At 59.5% G+C, this 26,626-nt stretch overlaps 1 protein-coding gene across 1 annotated transcript in view; it reads right to left on the reverse strand.

Annotated features, from left to right (window-relative positions):
• DNAH17 (dynein axonemal heavy chain 17) overlaps nt 1-26,626 on the reverse strand; it is a 96,969-nt gene that overhangs the window by 39,661 nt on the left and 30,682 nt on the right. Inside the window, exons 22-47 of the mRNA XM_075559705.1 lie at nt 26,467-26,583; nt 26,273-26,359; nt 25,315-25,467; nt 20,682-20,930; nt 18,988-19,110; nt 17,764-18,111; nt 17,595-17,686; nt 16,960-17,086; nt 16,660-16,812; nt 15,327-15,452; nt 15,122-15,229; nt 11,683-11,814; nt 11,174-11,334; nt 9,688-9,844; nt 8,755-8,859; nt 5,364-5,521; nt 5,125-5,263; nt 4,615-4,842; nt 4,267-4,404; nt 3,393-3,525; nt 2,817-2,944; nt 2,120-2,268; nt 1,518-1,800; nt 1,262-1,435; nt 965-1,172; nt 699-864 (exon numbers count right to left, since the gene is read on the reverse strand). Coding sequence (XP_075415820.1) covers nt 699-864; nt 965-1,172; nt 1,262-1,435; nt 1,518-1,800; nt 2,120-2,268; nt 2,817-2,944; nt 3,393-3,525; nt 4,267-4,404; nt 4,615-4,842; nt 5,125-5,263; nt 5,364-5,521; nt 8,755-8,859; nt 9,688-9,844; nt 11,174-11,334; nt 11,683-11,814; nt 15,122-15,229; nt 15,327-15,452; nt 16,660-16,812; nt 16,960-17,086; nt 17,595-17,686; nt 17,764-18,111; nt 18,988-19,110; nt 20,682-20,930; nt 25,315-25,467; nt 26,273-26,359; nt 26,467-26,583 — 4,142 coding nt within the window. The remainder of the gene's footprint in view (nt 1-698; nt 865-964; nt 1,173-1,261; nt 1,436-1,517; nt 1,801-2,119; nt 2,269-2,816; nt 2,945-3,392; nt 3,526-4,266; nt 4,405-4,614; nt 4,843-5,124; nt 5,264-5,363; nt 5,522-8,754; nt 8,860-9,687; nt 9,845-11,173; nt 11,335-11,682; nt 11,815-15,121; nt 15,230-15,326; nt 15,453-16,659; nt 16,813-16,959; nt 17,087-17,594; nt 17,687-17,763; nt 18,112-18,987; nt 19,111-20,681; nt 20,931-25,314; nt 25,468-26,272; nt 26,360-26,466; nt 26,584-26,626) is intronic.

The following is a 26,626-nucleotide window of genomic DNA, read 5'->3' on the forward strand; positions in this document are numbered from 1 at the left end:
ATGAGGTCTCCCCATCCTCTCCTCTCGGGAGTGTCTGGGCGGCCCTTCTCCCAGGACAGAGTCCTTCGTTCAGCTGGTGTCCGTGGGGGCTTCTGTGTCTTTCACAGCGACACCAGTCTAACTTGCCGGTCTGCATCCACCTCCTCCCTCATTGTCCTGCTTCCCGGGGGGCTGTGGCTGCCGAGTCCTGCAGGGCGAGCCCGCATGGGTGCAGGCAGGAACTGCTCTGGGGGCTCCCAAGGCGGTGGCCCTTCCGGGCAAAGCACCAGGCCTGTCTTCTGAGGGGCCTCTCTCAGTGGGTTTGAACCCTCAAACTTGGGGCTCATCACCCCCCAGGGGCTCCCCACACACAGCCACGTGCTCAGGGTTAGAAATTCGGAAAGCATGGAAACACACAAAGGAAGAAACAAACCCCTTCCTCTAACTGTGCCTCGACCACCTGGGTCCTGGCCGGGGTGCGTCCCCCAGCCACAGGCCCCTGCACGGTCACCAGTGCTGGTGCCCCAGCCCCCGGGCCTCCTGCACGGTCACCAGTGCTGGTGCCCCAGCCCCCGGGCCCCCTGCACGGTCACCAGTGCTGGTGCCCCTAGTCCCCGGGCCTCCTGCACAGTCACCAGTGCTGGTGCCCCAGCCCCCGGGCCCCTGTACAGTCACCAGTTCCCCTTGTACCCCAGCCCCGGGGCCCCCTGCACGGTCACCAGTGCTTGTGGTCCATGTGTTGCCGGATGAGCGTGTGCGGGGCCACCGTGCCGTACTTGTCCACCTCGGGCATGTTCATATCGTCGATGAAGTAGATCAACTTCTTGGTGCCCGGCGGCCCGTAGTTCCTCCCTGATTTCTTCTCCAGGGGCTTCTCCAGGACCCCTAGTGGTGTGCAGAGGGTCGGCTTTCCCAGGATGCCCCTGAGCTTGCTCCCCGCAGCCCCCCTCCCCTGGCAGTCTGCCCTGCCTGCCCCCTCCCTCACCCTGCAGCATGGCGGAGGTGGTGTAGAAGTTGAAGGGCACCGCCTGCACCAGGTAGTCGTCGGTGTTCAGGCTCTCCAGCTTGTCGCCCATCAGCACAGACTTGCCGGTGCCCGCGTTCCCCACCAGCATCACGGGCCACGACTTCTCCATGAGCAGATCCATGAAGAAGCGGATGCGGATGGTCTCCGTGGTGTGCACCAGCGAGGCCTGTGGGCGCCATGGGCGGGCTCTTCAGTCCCCATCAGTGTGCCAGATGGTCCCCCGAGGGGGGATGGGTGTGTGTGGGGGTGTCTCACCTGCAGAGGAATGTCGGGGTCCAGCTCGAAGGTGGGCACCTTGTCCGTCCAGGGCAGGAACTTCTTGGTGTCAGGGTCAATGTAGTAGTCGAAGACGGTGCCCTGTGACGGGAGCTTGATGGTCTTGAACTCGTTAATCCACCACTTGCTGAACTCCACGCGGTAGTCCACGAGCTGGGGGGGGGGAAGGCCGCTAGGCGGAGGATCATGCGCCACGCGATAGGGCCAGCCCTCGGGCCCGCACCCACCACCGCACCTGGTCCTGGAACATGGCGCCGCCGAAGGCCCAGAAGCAGGCGAAGACGAAGTAGAGCTCGTAGAGCTCCTTGGGGGAGTCGGGCGGTGCGTTCTTCTCCGTCAGCAGGCACTCGAGCAGGTACAGGATCATCTGGATGACCGTGACCTCGGGCACGGGCGTGATCTTCTTGAAGCCCACCCGCAGCTTGTCCAGGCAGGTGGGCAGGTACTTGTCAAAGAGGATCATCAGGTTGGCCTTCTCCGACTGCACCTTCCGCCTCTCAATCCAGCTGCTCACCACACTGCGGGGCATGGGGGCCTGAGCCAGGACGGTTGCCTGTCCCCACTCACCGTGCCTGTGCCCTGCCCGCCAGGTGAGCATGGCTCCGTTCACCACCCCTGGGGGCAGCTGTGGGCCTCCAGGGGTCTGATGGGGGAGCTGGGGCAGGGAGGGCTCTGGGGTGTGGACGTGATGGAACGATGATCCCCATGGGGGCGGAGCAGGCAATGGAGGGGAGGGGGGCCGGCGCTGACATCCTCGGGGCTCATGGGAAGGAGCCTGTAGGTTCACACCTGCCCCACCCCTGCCACCCCAGGACCAGTAGGCGGGGGCCGACTCACGGGTTCCAGCCCAGGTCTGCGGGGTTGATGTACAGGATGCCCGCCCTGGAAACGGTGGCTGGAGTGGCTGTCCTCAGGTGGCTGATCTCAAACACCAGCCTCATGGTGCGGTTCAGGGGGATTCGCTCGTTGCTGGCCAGGGTCAGGACCTGGGGGGTCACCGGGGGTGGGGGAGGAAAGCGCCAAGGTCAGGGACCTGAGGGGACAGCGGCCAGGTTCAGGGGATGACAGCATCAGGGAGAGTGGCATGGCACCAGAGCGAGGACCTGTGATGGGAACGTGGCTTCCAGCAGCAGCGGCGTTGTCTCATCTCGGAGCTCGAAGGTGAGGACGGAGAGGGGAAGCCCTTGTGGCCCAACAGGTGATGACAGGCTTTCCCACCACCTGTCCAGGCTCCCATAATCCTGCCTGCAGTCCCACACCTCCATCCCCCGCCCGCTGGGACAGGGAGAAACTGCTGATGTGTAGGCAACACACAGATCCCTCCGCCCACACGCCTGCTTCCCAGGGTCACTCGAGCGCCCTCGTCCACCCCAAGGTCCATGGTGTTAACTTCTAGATGGTTCTGCTATGCCTGCCTCCTGCCTCATGTAAGTGGACAGACAGCACTGGCCACACCCTCAGCTCAAGGAGCCCTGCTGGTGCAGCGCTTGAGCGCTCCGCCACTGACCAGAGGCCGGCGGCTGGGACTTCGTACCTTATTGTCGTCCATGACCGTGTTGAGGGACTCGATCCACATGGGGTCTATGTCCCCATCCAGGACAATCCACTTGGGGCCCTCGTGGGTGATGTTGGCCAGGTCCCGCATGATGGTGGAGAAGAGACCTGTGGATGGGGGTGCATCCACAGGTAGGCTGAGGCCACCCTCCTGGTCACTCAGTCCCTGCATGCCTTCCTGGTACTGTCTCTCACCCTCCTGGTCACCAATGGATCCTAAGACCTGCCCAGGTGCTGTCCCTCTGTCTCCTGGTCACCCATGACACCTGGATACCTGCTTTTCAGTACTGTCTCTCATGCTCCTGGACACCCACAGCCCCTAGACGTCCCCCCTGGAGCGGTCTCTCATCTTCCCGGTCATCCACAACGCCTGGATGCTCACCCCGGTCACCTGCAGTCCCTGGACACCTACCTTGGACACCCATAGCTCCTGGAAGCCCCCCCATCCCCCACAATCCTAGACACCCACCTCAGTACTGACTCTCACTCTCCCAGTCCTCCATGGTCCCTGGACACCCGCCTCCACTCCCCACAGCCTGAGGACACCATCTGGTACCGTCTTTCCATTCCCTGGTGGCTGGGTTGATGATGCCAAAAAGCTCATCACAGGTGACAGCCTTGGGGTCCAGGTCCACGGCCACAGGCCTCCGCTTGAGGTTCTGGTAGGTCTTGTTGAGGGACTTGAGAACCTGGGTAGAGGCAGGAGATACAGTGATGTCAGGGGCAGCCAGCACCCCAAGGGGCTGCCACGGAGGCGGGGGTCACCTGTGGGGACCAGTGCATGAGTGAGTGCAACCCTGATGCCATGTGCGCACATGTATGTGTATGCGCATGTGTGTGCAAGTGTCATGGTGTGAATGTGTCCACATATGTGCGCGTGAGTGTATGTGCGTGAGTGCCCGTGTCTCCATGCACACCTGTGGGTGCTTGCGCACACATGTATGTACATGTGTCCGCAGGTGTGTGCATGCGTGTGTACACGTGTGTGCATGTGTCTCCATGCACACGTGTATGTGAGTGTGCACGTGTAGGTGTCCATGTGTGTGCACGCATATGTATGTGTGCATGTGTCCGTGTGTATGCGTGCACGTGTGAGTGTGTATGTGTGTGGCATGCTGTCCCGACCACAAGCAGAGCCACTTCCGGGTGTGGGGTGGAGGGGTTTGCACCCCCAACTACAGAGGAGCTTGGAACTACACTGCGACTGGGACGGCTGCTAGCTGCTGGTCTCCCTTGAGCTGCTCGGCTGCTCAAAGGCTCCACCTAGAGGCAGCTCGGAAGAAGGGCCTGCTGAGCCACTGCCCAACCCCCAGCCATATGTCCCGTCTCGCTGACGCGCAGTCCACGGGCAGATGCTGAGGTACAGACGCGCAGGGTGCCCTGGGTGGGGGTCCTCGGGGCTGGGAGCTGGTGCGGGCTGGCCCCCGCACCTGGGACTTGCCGCTGCCCGCGTTCCCGATGACGAACACCGAGTGGCGCACTTGCAGCAGCTCCTCCAGCTGCACCACCTTCAGCACGAAGCTGTCCTCCGCCTGCAGCTTCAGCTCCAGCACGCTCTGCTTGATGATCTGCGCACAGGCGCGCACGCTGGCCGCCGCCCACGGGCGCCCCACCGGACCTTCCCGAGCTCTGCGGAGCACGCGCCCCCCAGCCTCACGGAGGCCTGGATGCCAGGGAAGCCGCCCCCACCCGCTTCTGCTGGGACTCCCGGACAGGGCAATCCGGTAGCACAGGCAGCAGCTAGGGGAACCCCACCCACTGTGGGAGAGGCCGCTCACCTTCTCGAAATTCAGGTCCCGCTTGCGGGGGACGTCCAGGGCGGGGAAGAGGTCCCCAATGAGCCCCATGAACACGGGCAGGTCGTCCGTCACGATCTTGGGGATGTTGAAGTCACGCAGCGCCCGCATGAGCACCTGGTCTTCTGCCCGGCTCGGGTCCCCCCTCTTCAGGGATCCAGCCACCACCAGCACCGACTTGATGGCTCGCAAACCCCAGTCATAGTGGTCCTGCACGCCGAGGGGGTGGGTGGATCGAGGGATTGAGTGAAGCCTCGACTGACCCCAGTGAACCCCACGCCCAGGTCAGCTAGGGGCAGGGTCCAGGGTAGCTCTGTGAAGCTGGGGCCCCTGAGGTTCCCCTCCCACCTCCAACTCTGTGACCACCCTCTCAGCCCAGCTCTGCAGAACCAGGGTGCCCGAGACCCCACCTGCCGTGTGTGTGTGTGTGTGTGTGTGTGTGTATCCACCCCTCACCCCAGCTCAGCGAAGCCTGGCGCCCCGAGCCCCCACCTGCTTCGAGAGCAGCTCCTTGCACAGGGTGTAGAGTGTGATAAACTTCCGGGCCAGCAGGCGAGCCTCCAGAAAGCCCTCGGCCACCAGCATGATCTCACAGATGAGCTCAAAGTCAGGGACCACCATGGCGCAGGGCCTGGGGGAGACCGGTCCTGCCAGTTAGGGTGTGTCCCCACCCTCTGGGGCCCCGTCCCTCCTCACCACCGAGCCTCCCAGGTGCTTCCTGGGCTACCCACCTGAACAAAGCCTTCAGGTTCTCAGGCAGCTCAGTGCGCCCCGCATAGCCGGGGTTCATGGTGATGAAGATGCCCACCGTGGGGATGAGACTGATGGTCTCCCCCAGGAAGCTGAAGGTCTTCTTCTTGGCCCGGATGGCGTCCTGCACGCACTTCACCTGCAGGGTGGGCACGCACGTGAACCGTGGATGGGAAAACCACCGGCATCCACCGGCCAGGGTCTTTGTGGCCAGAGGAGGTGGCCCACCATGATCCCACAGGGCGCCTGCCCCCTCTGTTCTCACGGCAATTTACTTCACCTTGTTGCTGTTGGGAATGCTCCCAGCAGACTATTCCCAGGGAAACGCGGCCTTCTTCCCAGTCCATGCTCCCGCGATCTCTTAAGAGTCCTCTCTACACTTTAACCTCAGCCTGGACCACTTCTCCGGGTTGTGCAACCAAGAACACACACTCACTGCCCTCTCAGCTCCTTTGCCCACCTTTTGAGTCAATTTGATTGATCTGATCCCTTAAAACAGTGGCTCTCAACCTTCCTAATGCACGACCCTTTAATATAGTTCTTCATGTTGTGGTGACCCCCAACCATAAAATTATTTTCATTGATACTACTTAACTGTCATTTTGTTACTGTTATGAATTGGGCGACCCTGTGAAAGGGTGGTTCGACCCACAGGTTAAAGACAGTCCTGAAAGAGCACCGGGCCCCAAGGCAGAGATTTGGCACCAGTTTGGCAAAACTACAGTTCTGTTTTAAAGAAAACTCAGGAGATGTGTGTGTGTGTGTGTTGCTTAAAGCTTATAGATTTTCACAGGGCAACAGTTTCAGGGTTCCATCCAGCCTCCCTGGCTCCGGATAGTCTGGATTCCATGACAGCTGAACAATTTACATCTGGGCTCGCCGGGGATGTGCACGCAGACATAGAAGGAACAGAGGGCTCCCTGGGCCCTTGGCCAGCCCCTGCCAGTCCCCCATTGTCCACAGCTGCTACACTGGGTTGCAGCCAAGAGGCATTGTCCAGATCCAAGCAGTCCATCGCTGCCACTGGGATCCCTCCTGCTGCCCTTTCATAGTCACACTCCGCCCCCACCCCACCTCCTCAGTGCCCTCCAGCCAGCCAGACTGTGGGTGTCAGCATGGTGGGCACGGGCCCAAGCCCATGCACAATGGGATGCCGCGACCCACAGGGCTCTTGGGCTGGTTGTTGGGGTGGTAGGTCGCCAGCCCTCTCTTCCCCGTCTGCCTTGGCTGGAAGCATTGCTGAAACCTGTTCAGCATCCTAAGAGCACACTGGCCCCCACCGGTGGAGGTGACTCGAGGGTGCGAAGAATGTGTGTGTGTGTGTGTGTGTCTAGTGGGTGTGTTTGGCTGCTGCATCACAGATGCTTTAAGGAAGTCACTTAATCCCTGACTTCAGGGTAGGGGGCCTTGGGAGTGAGCTGACCTTTGACCTTCAATCTTTTTTTTTCATTTTTAAAGGGGCCATTTATTAAACCCAAGGCAAACAACAGTTTAGAGAGGAAACTGTAGTACAGGGTTCGATCATGAACACCCTTACATTAAGGAAAAGCGATGAAAAAAGAAGGGGGGGGGGAAGGGAAACTCCGGATAGGGAAAGATATGACAAAATAACAATCTATAAATTATCGAGGGCTCATGAGAGAGGGGCAAGCGGGGAGGGAGGGGAAAAAAAAAGAGGACCTGATGCAAAGGGCTTAAGTGGAGAGCAAATGCTTTGAAAACAATTAGGGCAGAGAATGTACGGATGTGCCTTATACAATTGATGTATGTGTATGTGTGGACTGTGATGAGAGTTGTACTCATACAACTAATAAAATGAAAGAAAGAAAGAAAGAAACCCCACCGAACTCACCGCCACTCCATGCCCAGATTCACCTGATAGGCTAGGGTAGAACCTGATAGGTCAGGGTAGAACCGCCCTGTGGGTTTCTGGGACTGTCACTGTTTTAGGGAGTAGGAAGCCCATCGTTCTCCTAAGGAGCATCCGCGGTTTTGAACTGCTGACCTTGTAGCTCACAGCCCAAGGAGGAGCAATGGTAGCAAGTGCATTATGAATCCCTTCCGCAGCCACCAGCCGGAAAGTTGGCAGTGTGCGACCAATGAGAAAAACCTCATGATATAAGAGACAGAGACACAGAGACATCAGGATGCACCTGGTGCCTGTGAAGGGCTTCTCTGCGGACCTTCCACCTTTCTGATCTGCCACCCGGGAGGCTGCTGAATGCGGGGCTGCAAACCTCCACGCCACCACCGGGGGGCGCGCAGACACCTACGGCTCAAAACCTTATTCAAACACCACTTTGCCCTTTCCCTCATTCTGCAGCACAAATGCTTGACTCATGCTAGCCTGGACTGCCCTCTGGCTAAGGGACAAGGGGCTAGGGCACGCTAGGGCTGGGGCGGGGCAGAGGGCGTGGTGGGCAGGGATGGGCGGGGCTGAGGGTGGGGCGCCTTGAGGGCTGGGAGAGGGGCAGGGGGCAGTGTTTGAAAGCGGAGGCAGAGCAAGGGCCAGAGGAGCTGAGAGTGGAGGCTAAGGATGGGCCAGCAAGGACTGGGGCGGGGCGGGGACTGGGTTGTGGGCGGGTTTTAGGGCTTGACTGACGGTGAGGCAGGGCTGGGGCGTGGCTGAGAGCTGAGCGCCGGGGGCGGGGTGACGCCTTACAATTTTCGCTGCCCACACACCAAAAAGCCTCTCCTGGTGTCCTGTTGGAACAGCGTCTTTCTAATATATTTGAGGTTTGCTTGGCCACTGGCGTTGGGGGACAGCAAGCTGCTACAGCCTCGGCCTGGGGTCGTGTCCCCCTGGCCCTGGCCAGCACCACCTCAGCTGGGCCCTCCCCTACTTTGCTGGTGTGAAGTGACAGTAGCCACCACCCAGCTGGTCCTCACCCACTGGCCCTGCTTCCTCCTCTCTCCGTTCCTCCCTCCACCTTCCCTTCCTCTCTCCCTCCCCGCACCTGGCTGACGGTCAGCTCCTGGGTGTTCTCCAATGCCCAGCCCAGCTGATATCTGCCTTTCCCCCAAGTAAAGCCTCTTGTGTCCCAAACCAAACCTGCTGCTGTCCAGTTCACTCATGCACAGAGGGACCCCAAATACAAGGCTGCCTCATCTTTCCCCCACAGAGCAGCTGGAGGTTTTGAACCGCCAACTTTGTGGGTTAACCGCCCTTGGGCTAACCCAGTGCATCCTCAGGGCTTGTTCCTCACCTGTATTCAGGTACAAATACCCCCCTCTTCTTGCGGGTATGCTTGAGGGACTGTGGGGCCTGGTGGGTGGGATCTCCCTCAGCCTCATGGGCAGGGCACTGGGTGGCGTGCCCCCTGGGCTGCGAGGATGGGAGCGGGCGGCCATTAGCCAGCGGGGTGGACCCACCTGCACCGCAATCACAGACAGGACCTCCACGGAGATGCGGTTGAATTCGTCAAAGCAGCCCCAGGCTCCCGTCTGCGCCAAGCCCTTGTAGATGTTCCCGCAGGACTGGGGGGTGGGGAGAGGGGGAGGGTTGGTAAAGGCAAGGAGGGGGGAGCAGCCAGCGGGGACTCCCTCATTCCAGACCTGACTTGTATCTGGGACCACAGGCCCTGGGCTGGCAGGGTTGATACTGCAGGGGGCTGGGGGGCCTGATCCTGGAATAACAACTCCCTCCCACCCTCACCCCACCACAGACCAGAGAGGAGCCTCAGGCCGGCCCCTCTGTGCCAAAGTCCAAACTTGATCCTTATTCTAGATGTTCATAACCCCCTCCCCCCACTCTCTACTCGGCCACCCGCATGGACACAGGGGCCAGGGTGAACCTTCTACTTAAGGGCAGGGGGACTCAGCTGCAGAGGAGGGGGGACCCTGCAGACCCAGCTTCCTTTATCTGAGGGCAGGGAAGACCTTCAACATCAGGGCAGGAGGACCCAGATGAAGAGGTAGGGGCCCCCTGCAGACCCAGGTTCTTCTCATCTGCCCATCAGCCCCGAGGGTACCCTCTCCCCCATCTGGCAACATCTCAGAGGTCAGACGAGACTCCAAGAGCCCCATACCCCCAGGACAGCACAGTTGGGAGTGTGAGAGGGAGCTGCCAGTGGGCAAGTGGGGGTGGCCGCCATCAGCACTTGGGTGACATGATGCCTACCCCTCCTGGGGCAGGCTGCAGGACCAAATGCTCAGGGCTGGGGTGGGGGAGGGGATGCTGTCTTTTGATGTGGCCATGTCCTGGGGATTGGACTCCCAACCCCCAGGAGCACACCTTGTGCTCCCAACGCCCCAAGGGCTCCAGCACATGCCTTGTTCCCCGGCACACCTGGGGCCCAGACCCACCTTGTAGTCCATCTGCTCCGAGCAGTTGAAGACATATACCATGGTGCCCAGGGCCCGGCCCAGGTCCTTCGTAGTTTCTGTCTTGCCAGTGCCGGCTGGGCCGGCGGGGGCTCCACCCATGATCAGGTGCAGGGACTGCGTCAAGGTGATGTAGCACCTGTAGGGACCTCGGCTTACTGCCTGTGTCCAGGGGGACAGTGCCTGCTGGCGCCACAGTGGTTTCTGATGGCCGTGGCTGGTGCCGTTGAGTTGATGCTGACTCACAGGGGCAGATAGGATGGTGCCACTGGACTTCCCAGCCTGCCAGCTTCACAGCAAGGGGCCCTGGCAGTGCAGCAGGCTCACACAGGGCTGCTAACCGAAAGGTCGGCAGTTTGAACCCACCAGCTGCTCCAAGGGAGAAAGACGAGGCCGTCTGCTTTGGTAAAGGTGGACAGCCTGCGGAACTCTATGAAGCAGGCAGCCCTGCTCTGTATTGTAAGGCCGCTGTGCATCAGGATCAACTTGAGCCAGCGGCCTTTCCTTGTTGGTCTTTGGTCATCTGTGCAGGAGCTGGCGGCTGAGTCTTTCCTCCCTCGGAGCAGCTGGTGGAGTCGAACCATTGACCTTTCATTTGGTTTGAAGCTGAGTGTTCAGTCACAAAGCCAACAGGCTCTATGGTTTCCTGCTCCAAGCTGGCCCTCGATGGGAATGGGGAGAGGAATGTGTCTGAGGTGACGAGGGGACAGAAGGCGCAGCTGTAACACAGGCCTCAGATTTGGGGGCAGCTTGTGTCCCCAAACTAATCAAACAGCGGTCACACGGGCGGTACCCACCACAGCCGAGCGTTTACGCCAGTAGCCTTGTCCTAGGGTTGCACGGGAAACTCAGTTCATCTGCTTTGCTGACAGATCCCTGCTGCTGCCCGCCTGCCCCAGACAGGCTACCCGAGACCCAAGGTCATCGGGCCCTGCTCCTGCTGGCAACTCGGGCGCTGGCCATGCGCCAAGCCCAGGCCCACAAACAAGGCTCTGCCCGCTCTTTCAGCTCCATGCTGTGGGCGGCTTATGTGTGCCTAGGTGGTAGTCCCACTGAGTAACACCTGCCCCCGCCCCTGGCATAGCCCCCAGGGTAGTGCTGAAGGGCTGGGCATAGTGTAAGGGCGAGAACCCGCCTTGATGGCCCTCTGGGACAGCACAGCCTGTTCCATCAGCCTTGTCCAGTGGCCGTTGCTTGCTTGAACAGGAAATGTTTGATTATTCTGTCTTGGGCCGGTTTCCGCCTTACGCAGGTTCCAGCTTCCACAGGTTCTATCAGAGAGCAGTTCTCTCCGGTAATGGGGGTCTACTGATTTGCCCGGGTTTGAGTGCAGGTCCCTCTGGCCCAGCTACACTGCAGGCATGAGGCCAGGGAACGTGGTGGTGTCTACTCCCGGCCTGGTCAGGGGGCAGGGCAGACGGGTGGTGCTAGGAAGGTTCCTTGGGAGAGAGCGGTGGGGGAGCCCTACCTGTCGGTGAGTGGGGTGATGACCAGCCGGGGCGTGTTGCCCAGGTACTCGTAGGAGTACTGGATCTGGGCATCGCAGATGTTGGCAAAGCAGTGTCTCTTCTCTTCGTCCCAGCGATGCCGGAGCTGTGACTGCCAGGTGAAGGCCTGAGAGCTCTCCACCTGAGTGGGCAGGAGGGGCCCTCTGAGCCAGGCCGGTGGTGGAGGTGGTGGTGAGGGGCACTGGGGTGGTGAGGGGCACTGGGGTGGTGAGGGGCACTGGGGTGGGGAGGGCTTCCCACCCAGGCCCCACCACCGATCCCAGCTGAATCTTGCTAAAGGACGGCCACTTCCAGTGACCTCCTCCTCAGACCACTGCCCACTGCCCACAGGGGCTAGTCTGGTTGATGGGTGGGGGTGCTGGTGCTGCCGGCAACAGAGCTGGGAGAAAGCCCTTCCTGCTGCCTCCCAAGGAGAGGATGTAGCCTGGCCCGAGTGGAGTCCACCCCCGACCCCCACAGCTGCCCGTGCCTTGGCGGTGATCATCTTGGCCACCACATCTCTGGCGTGCACGTCGATGGTGCAGATGGTCATGATCTTCATCCTGTCGCCGGGGTTGAGGTTCCCGATGAGCAGGGTGATGAGCGCGTTGAGCTGACTGATCTGCAGGAGGGAGGGAGGGAGGGAGGGAGGGAGGTCAGGGCATGTGTGCGTGTTCACCAGGCATCACGCATCACCCGTGACACGGTCTCCTGTCACCTGCCGGGTGGCCCTGGGGCTGGGTGCCAGGGCTGAGGCAGATCCAAGATGTGGAGCACACCCCCAGAAACTGCAACAGCAAGAAACAGAAGAGACGCCTTCGTTTTGATCAAAGATTCGGTAGTTGATTCCTGATCAAAAGGAGGGATCAATCTAGAAGAGCAATTTCACACCTAACGAATGTTGACCGGAACCAACGTACAGTCGCTGTTTTCCCGCACCCTCTGCACTTCTGTGACACGTGTTAGCCTACCAGACATGGCTCTGCCTTTGCACATGAGTGTTACTGAGAGCACTGCCCTGTCTCTATCCTTCATGGCTTGTGTTACCAGTGTCTAATCACCCACATTTTGAAACCATACAAGTTAATAACTTGTGCATTGAAGTCTAATAAGATGCCCTACTTACCCAAGTATCAATTTCCAACAGTGTTTTACCAGGGACTAAATCCATGTTACTCTCAATAGAATCATCTTCAGCCCCGTGGGGATGATGTATGCGATACTATGGTAAAATGATAATGCTGTCTCCAGAGCGAGCCATGGATGTGTAGAAACCATAGTTCTATAAGCAAATGGATTTTGAATGCTCACTGGACCACAGCCCTAAGATAAGAATGATTAGTTCTTGTGACATGGCCCTTCACCCTCATGGGGAGACCACCGAGGATACGGGTGCTACAACCAAGGATGGTGAAGAGATCAGATGGTGCCGGGCTGTCAGGAAAAATAGAGTCTGGGATCTTAAAGGCCTGTCACTCAACAAGCAGCCATCTCAGTGAGAAGCCAGCTAAGTCCACATAAAGAAGTACACTAGCCAGTGTCATCCAAGGATTGTAAACAATAAAATCCAAACTCCGAGGAGGAAACAGTAACCAGAGTCTAAATTCTGAACTGGGGTTTCGTGGAACGCTATGGATGATAGGCGAAGGCCCAAATCCATCTGTAGGGTCCTCACTGAGCACAGTCTAGGAATGGTGGTACCACAAGGAAGAAAATGACCACACAGCCCTGCTTCATATGACTGGGCGGTTGGATCACATGGTATGTTCATCAGAGCTCAATAAAACCATTTTAAAAAATGTACAACCAGATTTTGAGATTCTCCCAGAATCCCAACTTCCTGAATCCATAGAGGCTGGACAAACTCACACAATGATTGCTCTGAGTTCATCTGTAAGCCTTAAACCAAACCGGTGCCCCGCATTGGTGATCGTTTAGCTTGGGCTTGTAGAGAATCTCGGTCGCGGGCACGGTGTGGCTGTAAAGGGTCCTCCATACCGGACCACGGTGACAGCAGCAATCCAGGACTCCCATCAGTTGGGCAGGCCACCTGGGGTGCAGTGAGATGCGTGAATGACGGAGGGCCAGCTCGGATGAGGAGAAGGAGCAGTCCCACAGCTTGAAGACTGTCGTCAATGTCACTGTGCGGGCACTGACACTGGGGAGCCAGAGTGGTTTTGAAAAACCAACGGAAGTCAAAAGCGTTTCGGGGTGACCTTGAGGAAGGGGACTGGCTGGGCTGTGACACAGCTTCATCTCGCTGTGGACGAAAATGCCCATGACCACTAGGGACCGAACAGCTGGCTGGTAGCTGAGGTCAGCCTGTGGGTTTCTCCGTACAGATAAACTACATGGGAACCAAAGGGTAGAAGGCCGCCCAACCAGATGCTGGCACCGTGGTGGGCATATGGGCAGCTTTTCATACTTTGAGGAGTGCTGGTGGGCTGTGTTGGGCTGCTAACTGGAAGGTCAGCAGTTCAAAGCCCCCACCTACTCCAGGAGAGAAAGACGAGGTGTTCTACTCCTGTAAAGAGTGACAGTCTGAGAAACCCACAGGGGCAGTTCTACCCTGTCCTGCAGGGCCACTCAGAGTCAGAATAGATGCGATGGCCGTGAACTTGGTCTTTGGGCTTCAGCCTGATAGGAGCCCGGATCATGTAGAGGGTGGTGTGCTGGGCTGCTAACCAGAACGTCAGCAGTTCAAGCCCACCCGCTGTCTCCTCCCATAAAAACTTTTAAAAGTCTTGGAGACCCATCAGGACAGATCTACTCTGTCCCATGGGGTTGCTGTGAATCAGGATCTGCTCAGTAGCAAGGGGCCTGGTTTTCATTCATTAAATTTATGACTGAGAATCTTGTGGGAAAGCCCCCAGGCGGCCTGTGCCTCCTATCTCCTGATGGACCAGAGGGAAGCGAAGCCTCCCGGAAGACCACTCTTTCACGGAGTCACTAGCTACCACCTGCCTGTGGTGACCGGAAGCAACCATGCCAAGTTGAGGACCGAGGTGCACCTGACCCAGGTCTCATGTGCACGCGGAGGCGGGGAGACTGGGCGAGACTCGCCGCCTTTGAATTGAGCTGAGGCTGATCAAGAACAGAGAATGTACCGCCTACCAACAACTGATCCACGCACACTGAAGCTGGAGAGATCAAATGGCGCACTGCACTGGGGAAATCTGCTGCAAAAGACATCTTTGGGGTATTGTACAGCAGGGAGGTAACTTGGAGGACGAAGGGGGCCTGACCCAGGCTAGTGGCCTCCTACGCCTGCGACAGTCGGACAAAGAAGAACCGGTGCATCTGAAGGATGGTGCTGGCGAAGGGGACTGAACGCACCGTGGACTGCCAGCAGAACCAGCCCAGCTGCCTTGGCAGCAGAGCCAGACTGCCCCGGGAGGCAAGGATGGGACAGGTGGTCGCCCATTCCTTGGACCTGTTACCAGGAGAGACCAGTCCCTGAAAAGGACACTGGCTAGGGAAAGTCGAGGCCAGTGACAAGAGGAGACCCTTGCTAAGATGGGTTGACACGATGGCGGCACCTATGGACTCACACCGAGCAATGGTTGTGCGGGGGGGCAGGGGGGAGGGCCTAGGACCAGGCAGCGGTTCCTTCTGTTGCACATGAGGCTCGTGTGAGTCGGAACAGGTTCGACAGCAACTAAGCACAATACCAACCAACGGGCCTGTCTTGGGAGAAGTACGGCCACACCGCACCTCGGACGTGTGCGTGTCCCATCCGTTGGATGTGTGAGCAGGAGAGAGCAGTCCCCGGAGAAGGGCCTCCCGCTTGGTAAACGTGGAGGGGCACGTGGGCGAGGTGGGCTGACGGGTGGCTCCAGCTATGGGCTCTCACAGAACAAGGGCGGGGCGGGGCTCCCCTCTGCCATAAGCAGGGTGGCCGGGTCTGGCGGATGCGAAGAAGCCCTTACCTGCTTTTTGTTGTAATCCTTGATCGCATTTTCATATCCTTCCTCCAGCCTCGCGAAAGCCATGCCCACCTCGGTCGTCCACCAGATCTGCGTGCACGTCAGTGCAATCTGAGAACAGATGGCGCCCCGGTGAGCTGCCACGGAAAGGGCCCTCTGGGGCAACAACCCGCTCTGCCCAGGCCCGAGGTCCAGGCTGGGCTCGAACCTGGGCCGGGTAATCAAAGATCCACTGCTCCCTTGGCTTCTCCTCGTAGGTCACCACGGCCTCTGGGATCTCGTGGCGCAGCGTGGCACACATTCGATCCAGCACGCGGTTCAGCCAGACTTCCACCTGGGGGTGGGGGTAGGGGTGACCACAGCTGCAACACAGGGCCTGGCCCCAATCCCGAGGTGCTCTTGCTGTACAGGAAGAAGATACTGATCCTTACAGTCACCCCTCACTCAACCGACTCGCAGTGGCCCTGTCGGGCGGGGCGGGACTGCCCCTGTGGGCTTCCGAGACAGTGACTCTCCACGGGAGTAGAAATCCCAGTCTATCTCCGGAGGAGCAGCTGGTGGTTTGAACTGCCTACCTTGTGGCTGGCAGTCCCATGCGCCACCAAGGCTCACAGTTTGGCTCACAGATGGACTTGCAGCACCCCAAGTTCTCTGCCGGTGCAGTGAGGCCGCCCCAGGTCTGCCCCTCTGGTGCCCGAGGCAGGGGAGGTGGAGCTCGAACCACCCACCACTGCCCAGGGCCTCTGGAGCTGGCTTGTGTTCCCTTTTTATTGTGAGTTCGGTGAAGGTTTACAAAGCCCCATCCTCAGTTTTGGCGTGGGGATTATGAACTGGCCTGCTAGCCTCAAGGTCGGCAGTTTGAAAGCACCAGCCGCTCCTCAGCACACGGAGGCGGCTCTCTGTTCCTGTAAAGAGTCACAGTCCCTGACCCCCCGCCCCCGCCCGGGACCGTCGCACCCTGTCCTACAGGGTCCCCGAGGGCCTGCAGCACCTGGAAGGCAGTGGGCTTGGGTGTTGTGGTTTTTATGGTCAGTTTCACACTCCAGTCCACACACTCTGTGTGTGAATCTCCCACTGCGGGCCCTCCGGGCCCAGCACTCATCCCACCCTGCCCCGGCGCCCCCTTCTGCCCTCCCCCTCTGGACTTTGTCCTGGTCAGTGCCTCTTGGGTCTTCTGGTCACTCCCAGACTGAAAGGTGGCTGAGGGCCACCGTCTAGGGGGTCCCAGCAGCCTCCTTGCGTCCCGTGAGCCTGGTCCCTTTGATAGTTTTCAGTCTGGCTCCACACTTCCCTCCCACCCAATTCAGGACCTTCTAAGGTGACCCCTTTCCAAACCCGGAGAAAATGCCACCCACTTTCCTCGGCTGCTGTCTTTTGAGGCGATGGAAGAATTCGGGAACTGATGAACGCGGTTCAGCTGCCGAGATGCACACGTGAAGCCTGCTGGGCGGTGTGCACGCCATCCCCTGTATCTCTCTCCCCCACCATTCTAAGACGATGCTGGTTCAGGGGGTGGGGGCGGGGGCGACGGCCGCCCTCACCTGGCCTGAGAGGTCACACTCCCGGTCAAAGTCCACATACTCGTCCTCCTTGCTGTACATGCCCACACCCAGCTTCAGGGGCTTCTCCTGGGCGTCCAGCCGGAACTTCAGCTTGCACAGGCTGTCGAAGAGCTTGGACAGGTGGCGACCGACCTGGAGCAGCGGGGACAGAGTCCGAGGAGCCAGCCCCACCGTATAGCCCAGGAGGGACCCCTCCCCCCGACAGCAGGGCATTCCCGAGGCAGGGACCTGGGGTTCAGGGGAGACACAGCCTCCTCCCGAGGACCGCTCAGGCCCTACCTCCACGGGGTCATTTCCATTGGAGAGAATGTCCAGGAGGTCGGCGGAGGAGACAAAGTAGAATCTCGGGAAAGCCAGCCTCTTGGTCTCCAAGTATTCCGCCAAGGCCTTCTCACAAACAGCCAGGCTGGGCACGGGGTGGGAGGGGGGGTGCTGGGTCATCAATGGAAGAGGGTCTTCTGTGGCCCACCCCATGTCCCCCCTGAGCTTGCAGCCCCTGGAGACCCCTGCCTGCCGCTGACCTAAGACACCAGCCACCGAGTGGAGCCGGCTCGTGGGGAGCCTACCTGTGCAGGGCTCAGTGCCTGCCTGTTTGGGAGGTAATGGCCAGGCCTTTCTCCTGAGGGCTGACCTGTCCAGCTGCATCCAGAGCTCTCCACAGGGACCCCCTCACCCGGCCCTGCTCTGACCTTGGGGAGGGGCCACCCCAGCATGGAGGAGCATGTGTGTCATATATGCCGTGTGTATCATCCGTGTGTCACATGTCATGCGTGTGCCAGGCATGTCATGTGGTATGTGTGTGTGTGTGTGTGTGTGTGTGTGTGGCTGGAGGGTCAGGGCATGTATACATCCATGGACAGCGAGGACCAGCCGGTGAGTGGGGGGCTCCCTGGCGGGGGGCAGAGGGCCCTCACCTCTTCTTCATATTCTCAAGTTTGTCGTACAGCCCCGGCTTGTTGGTTGCTTCCACCACGTTGGGGGTCTTCACGGCGTCTGCCATCAAGGCCTGCGAAGGGAGTGTGGGAGGTCACCAGGGCACAGAGCACCCCCACCCCAGTCCCCATGGGGGTGGGCAGCGCCCACCTTGAATTCCAGGTCGATGCTGTCGAATAGCCGCGAGTCCTCGGGGAGCTGGGCGCGGATGTCCTCGGAGCCAATGAAAATGCTCTCCAGGTGGCTCCAGGTCCGCTGGACCTCGAACCATATAGAGATGACCGAGTCGGCCGTGGACAGCTTCTGCTGCCAGCTGGTCACCTCCTTCAGGAAGTGGGACAGGTACTTGGACATCATCAGGTTCTGCAGCTGCACCTGGTTGTCCTCCAGCGTCTCCACCAGCACCTCGTCCGACTTGAGCAGCATGGTCCCCGTGCGCGGGTGTGGCTCGTGCTCAAACTCCATGGTGGACCAGGTGCTGTCCAGCGTCTTCAGCACCTGCCGGGGACACAGGGACGGGCGTCCGGAGCTGCCTGGGGGACCCGGGCTGTCTCAGGCTGTGTGCTCAGTCGCCAGAAGCCGGGAGTGGCCCCTGTCCACAGTTGTGCTCATCGAGCCAGGGAGATGGTCCTGGTCACCGTGGGGCCCGGCCTACGGACATGCCCTGTGAAAGCAGGCAGACACCCGGGGCCACGTGCTGCTCAGGCCCATCAGACATGCTGGAAGGGCCACCCAAAGACCGGAGACAGATGGTGATGGGGGGTGGGGGGGCGACCCAGGGCCAGGGGTGCAGGCAGAGTCACGGTGGTGGTGGGCAGACCACAAGCCGCCTACACTTGCAGGGATGATGCGGCGGACCCGTGAATTGTGTCCCAGGAAAGCCCGTGTAGAGCCCGGATACACACAACAGCCACTCAACGCTGCCACAGGACACTGCCTGCCGGCACTGCCCAGCAGGACTGGAGCTGCCCCAGCCTGGTGTCTGTCCCCCTGGCAGCTCTCGAAGGAGCTCAGGGTCATCCTCCTCTCCGCCCGTGCCCCGGCCTCCTTCAGCCCCTTCTCTGCGGCCGAGCACTGGGCAAGGAGTTGGGCCGAGGCGGCCTGCAGAGGGAGGCACAGAGGAGATGGGCCTATGAGTGCGTGAGGGCTCAGAGGGCTGTGTGTGGCACAGCCGGTCAGAACCAAAAGGCTGCCTTGGCGGAAGTGCGGCCAGAGCTCTCCTTAGAAGCAAGGATGGCCAGACTTGGGCTCACAGCCTTGGACTTGCTGTTGGGAGACCAGTCCCTGGAGAAGGACCTCACACTTGGTACAGTGGGCTGGGTGACCCTCGGAGGCGTCCCCACGGAAGGCATCCGTCCGTCCAAGCGGGGTTACCTTCTCCATCCCAGACTCCTTCACGGCCTTGTCCACGATGTTGCGGACCTCGTCCTCGTATTTGTGCAGGTTCAGCTGCAGCAGGTCGGCCAGGGTGGTGTTGTCCGACATCTCAAACTTCACCTGAGTGGGGGAGGGAGGATCATGCCTGTCAGGTCGTCTTCTCCCCGCCAGTGTGTGTGGAGAACCCGCATTTCGTTCGCAGGGAGGTGTGGATGGGGAACTGACTCGGCTACCCAACAAAAGGTGGGAGGTTCAAGTCCAGTCAGAGGAGCCTCGGAGGAGAGGCCTGGCACTCTGCTTCAGGGGTGGGGGTGAGGGGGCGGGGGACCAGCATTAAAAAACTGAAGGCAGGCAGTTTCACTTGGACCCACCAAGGGTGGTGGGCAGGAGGGAGAGTGGACTTCTTGCTGCCCCTGGTGAGGGTCAGGGCCTTCAGCCGGGCTGGTGGTGGGTCAGTGAGTCTTTGCTCCACGTGATGTACCTCACGGGTAACCCCACCCCCCAAGTCCCATCAGTGGAGGCCTGGGAGACTGAGCTGGTTTCAGCAGAGCATCCAGATGGAGAAAGTAGAGGAAGAAAGGGCTGGCAAACTATTTCCCACAAGCAGGCACTGCAAACCCATCAGGAACCATGAGTCAGGGGGCTAGCATCAAGCCACGAACCTGGCAGATTTTTAGGAGGGGATTGCACCATGCCTGCAACTCCTCAGCATGTGTCCCCCCTCTTCCCCAGGCTCTCCTATCTCCCCCACCAGCCCCTTGCCCACTTTCCCGAACCTCTGCTGTCTGATGTGCTCCTGTCCCCTGGTCTCCAGGAGGTGCTCAAGTGCGCACCCTCCCCTGGCTGGTTGACTCCCAGGCCCCTCACACCTGTGACCAAACAGCTCGGGCTGCTCTTTCTAGATGTCCCTGAGGCCACTGTCCTTGCCTGGGGGTGGGGCACAGCCTCTGGGACTAGCTGCCCCCAGAACCTCATTATCTCCCCTTTGCCAAGGAGTCCTGGTGACCCACTGGGCTAACCAAGGTGAGCAGTTCAAACCCACCAGCCGCTCTTTGGGAGAAAGACAAAGCTTTCTACTCCCGTAAAGCAGTTAATAGTCTCGGAGGCCCACAGGGGCAGCTCTACCCTGTTCTACAGGGTCACTGAGTCGGCATTGACTCCATTTTAATTGTTTGCTTTTGGTTTGGTTGCCATTGGGGAGAGGGCTCCTGCTGGCCCTCCAGGGGTGTCAAGACCGGTACTCAACCCTAGGGGGGTGGCCCAAGAAATTCAGGGGTGCAAAACTCAGTACCCCTGAAGCCCTTGGGGAACCTTAAGCCCACTGTCATCCATTGAGCCCAGCTCATAGGGGGCCCATCAAACAGGGTGCAACTGCTCCTGAGGTGTCTGAGACTGTCCATCTGTATAGGAGCAAGCTCCCATGGGTGGATCCGAACCACTGACCCTGTGACTCAGCAGCCCAGCAATTAGCCCATTGCCCCATCAGGGCTGATCTGAGGCCATGGAGGAACAGGGGCCATTTGGCCTGTAACCAGGACTGGCTTTGTAGTCTTGGGGGACCCAGTGCAGAGTGGAAATGCAGGCCCCGAGTTAGAAGGACAGGTTGGTAGCTACAAGTGGGCAGACCAGGCCGCCGCCCTCACCGGGACAGAACAGCATCTGGCCGCTGCCCCGCCCGGCCGCAAGTGTACCTGGGCGGCCGTCATAAGCTGCTGCCAGTGGCGGTCCCGGATGGCGGGGTTCTGCAGCTCGCTGACAGCGCGCAGGGAGGTGATCATGTTCTTCACGGTGTTGTCCAGGCCCACGAAGGCGTCCCAGGCCTTCATCTCCTTGTCCAGGGACCGCACATCCTTGGCAAACTTCTTGCAGTCGATGTCCATCTGCTCCACGTTGATGGCCTTCCACTTGGTGGTCTTCCAGTCATCAATGCTAGTGTGCACCTGGAAGGACACCCATCCCTTGAGGAGTGCACCTGGGAAGAGCACACCTGTCCCCTGAGGTGTGCACCTGGAAGGACACACCCATCTCCTGAGGTATGCACCTAGAAAGAGGACACCTGTCCCCTGAGGTGTGCACCTGGAAGGACACCCGTCCTCTGAGGTGTGCACCTGGGAAGGGCACACCTGACCCCTGAGGTGTGTACCTGAGAAGGGCACACAAGCCTGTTCCCTGTGTCATTCACCTAGTAAGGACACATCTGTCCCCCTAGGTGTACACCTGGAAGGACACACCTGTCTCCTGAGGTGTGCACCTGGTTCAGACATGGGGCCTCCCCCGTGGGGTGCACTCTGGGAAGGGTCTGCAGAGACCTGTCTCCCCTTCCTGCTCCTGCTCTGAGCTACTACTGAAGCTCAGGTGAGTGGCTGGTACAGGGGTGGGGCAGGGTGGTGGGGGATAGTTGAGAGCTGTCTGGTGGCTGAGAATGCATGGCATAAGGGCAGTTGGCACAGTGCCCCCACTGGCCTTGCTCCCGGGCATCAGGCCAGCTTCTTGGCCACAGGAGGAGGCTGGGCATCAGACACTGACTGGGGCCGTTCCCTCCTGGACAGCAGCATTGGATGACACGGGCTGGCAGGGCCTCCTGGCTCCTGAGAGGGCTTGGTGAGCGAGAGTGCAGGGAGCCAGAGGATGGACTCAATGGGTAAAGGGCAGGGAGACGGCGAGGGTGGGGTAGGGGGTGGTAAATGCAGAGAGAAACGTCTCCCAGCACAGAGAGGCCAAGACCGACAGAAGGCAGGGGACCCGAGTTCCTTCACTACTGGGTGTGGGGGTGAGAGCTGTGAGGAAGGAGTGTTGTCAGCTGGGGGGTGGGGTGGAGGAGGGATAGCCTGGTGGGAGCAAGATGGAGGGGCAGAGGGGGTGTTACGACATTGTAGGACATTGACTTTGAAGCGGCTCAGACTCACGGCCATTGAATCAATTCTGACTCACAGCGGCCTTATCGGATAAGGCAGAACTGCCCCTGTGGGTTTTCCCACTAGCTCTACAAGGGAGCAGAAAAACTTCTCCTGTGGAGCGGCGGTGGGGGTGGGGGTGGGGGTGGGGGCTCAGCCCACTGGCCTTGTGATGAGCAGCCCACTACGCCCCCGCCCCTGCCCCTGGGGCCACTGGGAGAGACCGAGTTTGCAGTTTGTGGAACTGTGGCCTTTCAGGTGGGTTCGGGGTGGGGCTGAGCTCACTCAGTCTCCTGAGCTCATGAATGTGTCCTGCCAGCCCCTGGGATTGGCTGTTTATTTCTGCTACAAGGCTCATTGCTGGCTCCTGGGCAGTGTCACCCACGTCCCAATGCCAATGCTGACACAGTGACCTGGGGCCAGTAGGGGCTGACCGCACCCCCATGGTTTTCTCCAAGGCGGTCTTCTCTACAGGGACGCCAGGTGGTGCAGGGTTAAGCACTGGGCGTGCTGCTCCAAGGGAAGGAAGGAAGACTTGTACCTGTGGCAGCAGCCGGCTCCGGGGGGCATCAGGTGGGTGCATGGACCCTACCTCTCCACAGCGGGCTCTCAGGGAAGACCCCAACCTGCCCAGCAGCAAACACCGGGGGCAGGGGTGGGCAGAAACACTGGCGAGCTTGATTGACAACGAGACCCCCAACGCTGAAAGGGCAGGTGGTAAATTCTTTAGCTCTGAGAAAGGAGCCCTGTGCAGAGGGCGTTGGGCTGCTAACTGCGAGGTTGGCAGTTCAAGCCCACCAGCCACTCAGAGGGAGGAAGAGGAGGCTGGCTGCCCCCATGCAGGTGGGCTGCTGCTGTCAGTTCTGTTGAGTGGGTTCTGACCCATAAGGTCGCCGTGTGCACAACAGCATGGCACAGTGCCCGGCCCGCGCCACCCCGACTGTCCTCATGCTGCAGCCACGGTGTCAGGCCGTCTGTCGAGGGCCTTTCTTGTCTTTGCTGCCCCTCCTCTTTACCAAGTGTGATGACCTCCTTCAGGGCCTGGTCTCTCCTGATGACATGACCAAAGTACGTGAGACCAGTACTCTCACCACCCTCACCTCTACAGAGCGTTCCAGCTGTACTTCTAAGACGCGTGTGTTGGTTCTTTGGGCAGACCCCTCCAGCACAATTCAGATGCCTCCAGCCTCCTCTGGGCTTCCTTATTCAACAGCTGACTTCGCGACGCGATGGAAAACCATGGCCTGGGTCAGGCGCACCTTCGTCCTCCAGTAACCTCTGTGCTTTTCAGCACAGGACAGAGGTCCTGCCCTGCACGGTTTGATCCCGACCACTGCTCCCAGGACCATGGGCTGTGGATCCATACAGAGTCACAGCCTCAGAGACCCAAGGCCAGACTGCCACGTGTCTGCATCGCCCCGCCAGCAGTGGGTTCACTCTGGCTTTGTGTGATGTTCTCATGACACACACGAACGACAAGCAACTGGGACAAGAACTCTCTTTGACCCTGCCCGTAGGGACCGAGGACTCCCATTAGAAGTGGCACCCACAGACCCTCCACAGAAGGGGACCACTGGTGGCAAAGACTCTCCTGGACAGAGCCCCAGAGCGGTCTCCGCAGTGAGGGGACCGCAGGCTGAAAGTCAGAAGTGAAAACTCAAACCGGTCCCAGCCCGGAGTGCTGATGGGGTCAGAGGGGGGACCGGTGCAGTGCTCGCTCTACAAACCGCGTGGTCGCTGTCCCATGACTCATCATGCAGCCAGCGTGCTCCTGGCACGCTGTCCCGACAGTGAGAATGCAGCCTCACCCTGCCCGGGGATACTGGAGGCAGTGCCACTCTTTTCTGCCCCAGGGGCCTTCCTCAGAGCTCCGGGACTGGCCGCAGGGGGACCGCCCCAGGGAGGACTGCTCAGCCAGAAACAGGGTGCTCTGCCCCTGCACCAGACCACCTGGAGAGGGCATTAAGCAGCAACGGCCCATCCTGGCCAGCCGGTCCCAGGATGCTGGAGATGCTGAAATTAGAGGGAGGCAGCTAGGCTGCTGGTCGCCAAGGGGTGGGCAGGAGGCACGTGGGCGTGGCTGGAAGGGCAGCAGGGATGCCAAAGTGCTGTTGGCACCTCCTGTAGTCTGCCTGTCGCAATGCCAACACCCAGCTGTAACTCTGTACAACAGCTGTGCCCATGTTACCAGTGGGGGACCCTGCTCCCCAATCCCCCAATCTCGACGCTCTCTTACAACTGTGTGTGGCTCTATAATTAGCACGGAAGGAAACGTTTCATTAAAAAAAAAAAAAAAAAGCAGCCTGGGGCATGCCGTGCAAATTTTAAGCTCTTTCTCAAAAACCAAAAAAAACTCCAACTCACTGCCATTGAGTGGACGCTGATCGCAGCAACCCTGCCCGACAGGGGACAACTGCCCGTGGGTTTCCACGGCCACCAGTCTTGACAGGAGCAGAAAGCCCTGTCTTTCTCCTGCCAAGCGGCTGGTGGTTTCGAACGGCAGGCTTTGCAATTAGGAGCCCAACTTGTGACCTCCACAACCGCCAGGGCTCCCCAGAGCTCCCCGCGGGGGAGCCAGTGGACAGAAGCAACTGGAGAGACTAGATAAGAAGGAGGGTGTGGGGGGAGCGGCGAGTCCGTGTGAAAAGGGGAGGAAACCCGACAAAGGAGGAGTCAGGAGGCTGTGCAGCGGGGGCACGTGTAGATGATGCTGGTGAATTGCACACACTGATGTTTGATCCCCGCCCAGCCTCAAACCTAACTCACGGTGAGCACGGCACAGGGCGGTGCTGCCCACCCCATGCCTAATGTGACAGAGAGCTTTATGGCAGCAGATGGCCACATCTTTTAGCCTCCGGGTGGCTGGTGGGTCTAAACCGTCAACCTCTCAGTTAGCAGCTGGACGCTGAACCATGGCACCACCATGCCACCTTGTCCGTCCACCCACATTCCCTGCCGGTGGGTGGTTCCAGCTCACAGTGACCTTATGGGGGCAGAGCAGGTCTGTTTCCTGAGCCTCCTGATGGGAGCAGACACCACATCTTTCCCCGAGGGGCTGCTGCTGGCTTTGAACTGCCGAGAGCGTAGTCACTAAGCCACCTGGCCCCGTACTCTCACCAACAAACACAACATAAAACAGAACACGTAAAGGCTAAAGAAACCAAGGCAGTGGCTTCCTTGCTAAGCTGGGGAAGCGGGCTGTCAGGTCTTCTATCTGGCAACTGATGGGCATTTTTTTCTACGGAGCTTGTGGTTTTGCTTGCTAATTAAATGTAGGGAGAAGAGATGGGAGATGGAGTGAGAGAGGAGGAGACAGGAGAAAGAGGGAGAGGAAGAGGGAGCTACGAACCGGCACAGGGGGGACAGGATGCACAGAGGGGCTTCTGCAGGGGGCAGGCGGGCCCCCACAGCCAGGACACCGTGTTCTCACCATGACGATCATGTCCCAGAGCTCCTTCAGCATGCGGACCTCCCTGTGGCAGGCTTTGAGCTGCTTGTAGTCGGGGACTGTGACCTCAAACAGGCTCCCGGACTTGGACAGGGCCTCCATGATGGCCTCCATGGCTGCGATGCTCTTCTGTTGCTGGGGGCCGAGTGGGAGGGGCGGACGGATGGGACTCAGGGCCGGAAGGGCAGGGTGTGTGTGTGTGTGTGTGTGTGTGTGTGTGTGTGTAGGATGCAGGGGTTGGGGCATGCGTTGGGAGGCCATGCTCTGAGCACAGAATGGGACACAGAGGCAAAGTGAGCTGAGGACCTGGAGGAGCAGCAGGCAGCCCCTGGGAGGAGAGGCAGCAGGACTGTGGGGCAGCTCACGCCTGTGCACACATGCACACTCGTGCACACATGCACACTCGTTCACACATGTATGAGACACACCCACCCAGGAGGCGAGACACTCATACCAAGACACTCAAGACATCCACATGTGCACACACTCACACATCTATGTCCACATGCATGCACACTCATGTCTTCATGCACATGTGCACACACACAGGAGTACACACATACAAGAACATGCTGACACACACCCCTGTACATGCACTCACATGTGTGCAAACACACCCATGGCCACACACCCATATACATGCAAGGGCACATAGGCACGCACATTTGCACACACATAATCACATGCATACACAAGTACAGGTACACAGGTGTACATACCTGTGCCCGTGCATGGGTACACATGCAGGGGCACATGGACACACATGTATGCACACTCACACGCACACACAGGAATGAGTGCACATGCACAGAGGCGCAATGACACACCCACATGCACACATACTGACAGGGGGTCCCCGGCAAGTTGCATGGCCCGTGGCTGGGCTGATAGGAATGGCTTGGGGACAGACAGGGAAGCCTGTCCCCTCCCAAGCAGGTACCTTGTTCAGGGACTTGTAGGGTTCGGGGTCACTGAAGGAGAATGGAGCTTCTTGCCGGAATTTCTCCCGGAATTCATACTGCTTCAGCTTTGGGGAGACAGGGGCAGTGCCTCAATCAGATCCCCAAGAAGCCGAGCCCATGGACAGCCCTGCCTCCATCCCCGACTCCCCTGTGCTTGGCAGGCCAGTGGTACCTCAAACTGCTGACACTTCCGCCGCAGGATGTTGACCTCGTTGGCCTGGAGCGGGGCCACGTTCTGCTTCACCTGGAGGGCCAGCTTCTTGGTGTTTGTCCAGTGCTCTGGCAGCTCCTGCGGACGGACGGACGGACGGTCAAGGCCGAGGGCCAGGCTG

Source organism: Tenrec ecaudatus, chromosome 10 (genome assembly GCF_050624435.1).
Source record: "Tenrec ecaudatus isolate mTenEca1 chromosome 10, mTenEca1.hap1, whole genome shotgun sequence".
NCBI classification, from domain to species: domain Eukaryota; kingdom Metazoa; phylum Chordata; class Mammalia; order Afrosoricida; family Tenrecidae; genus Tenrec; species Tenrec ecaudatus.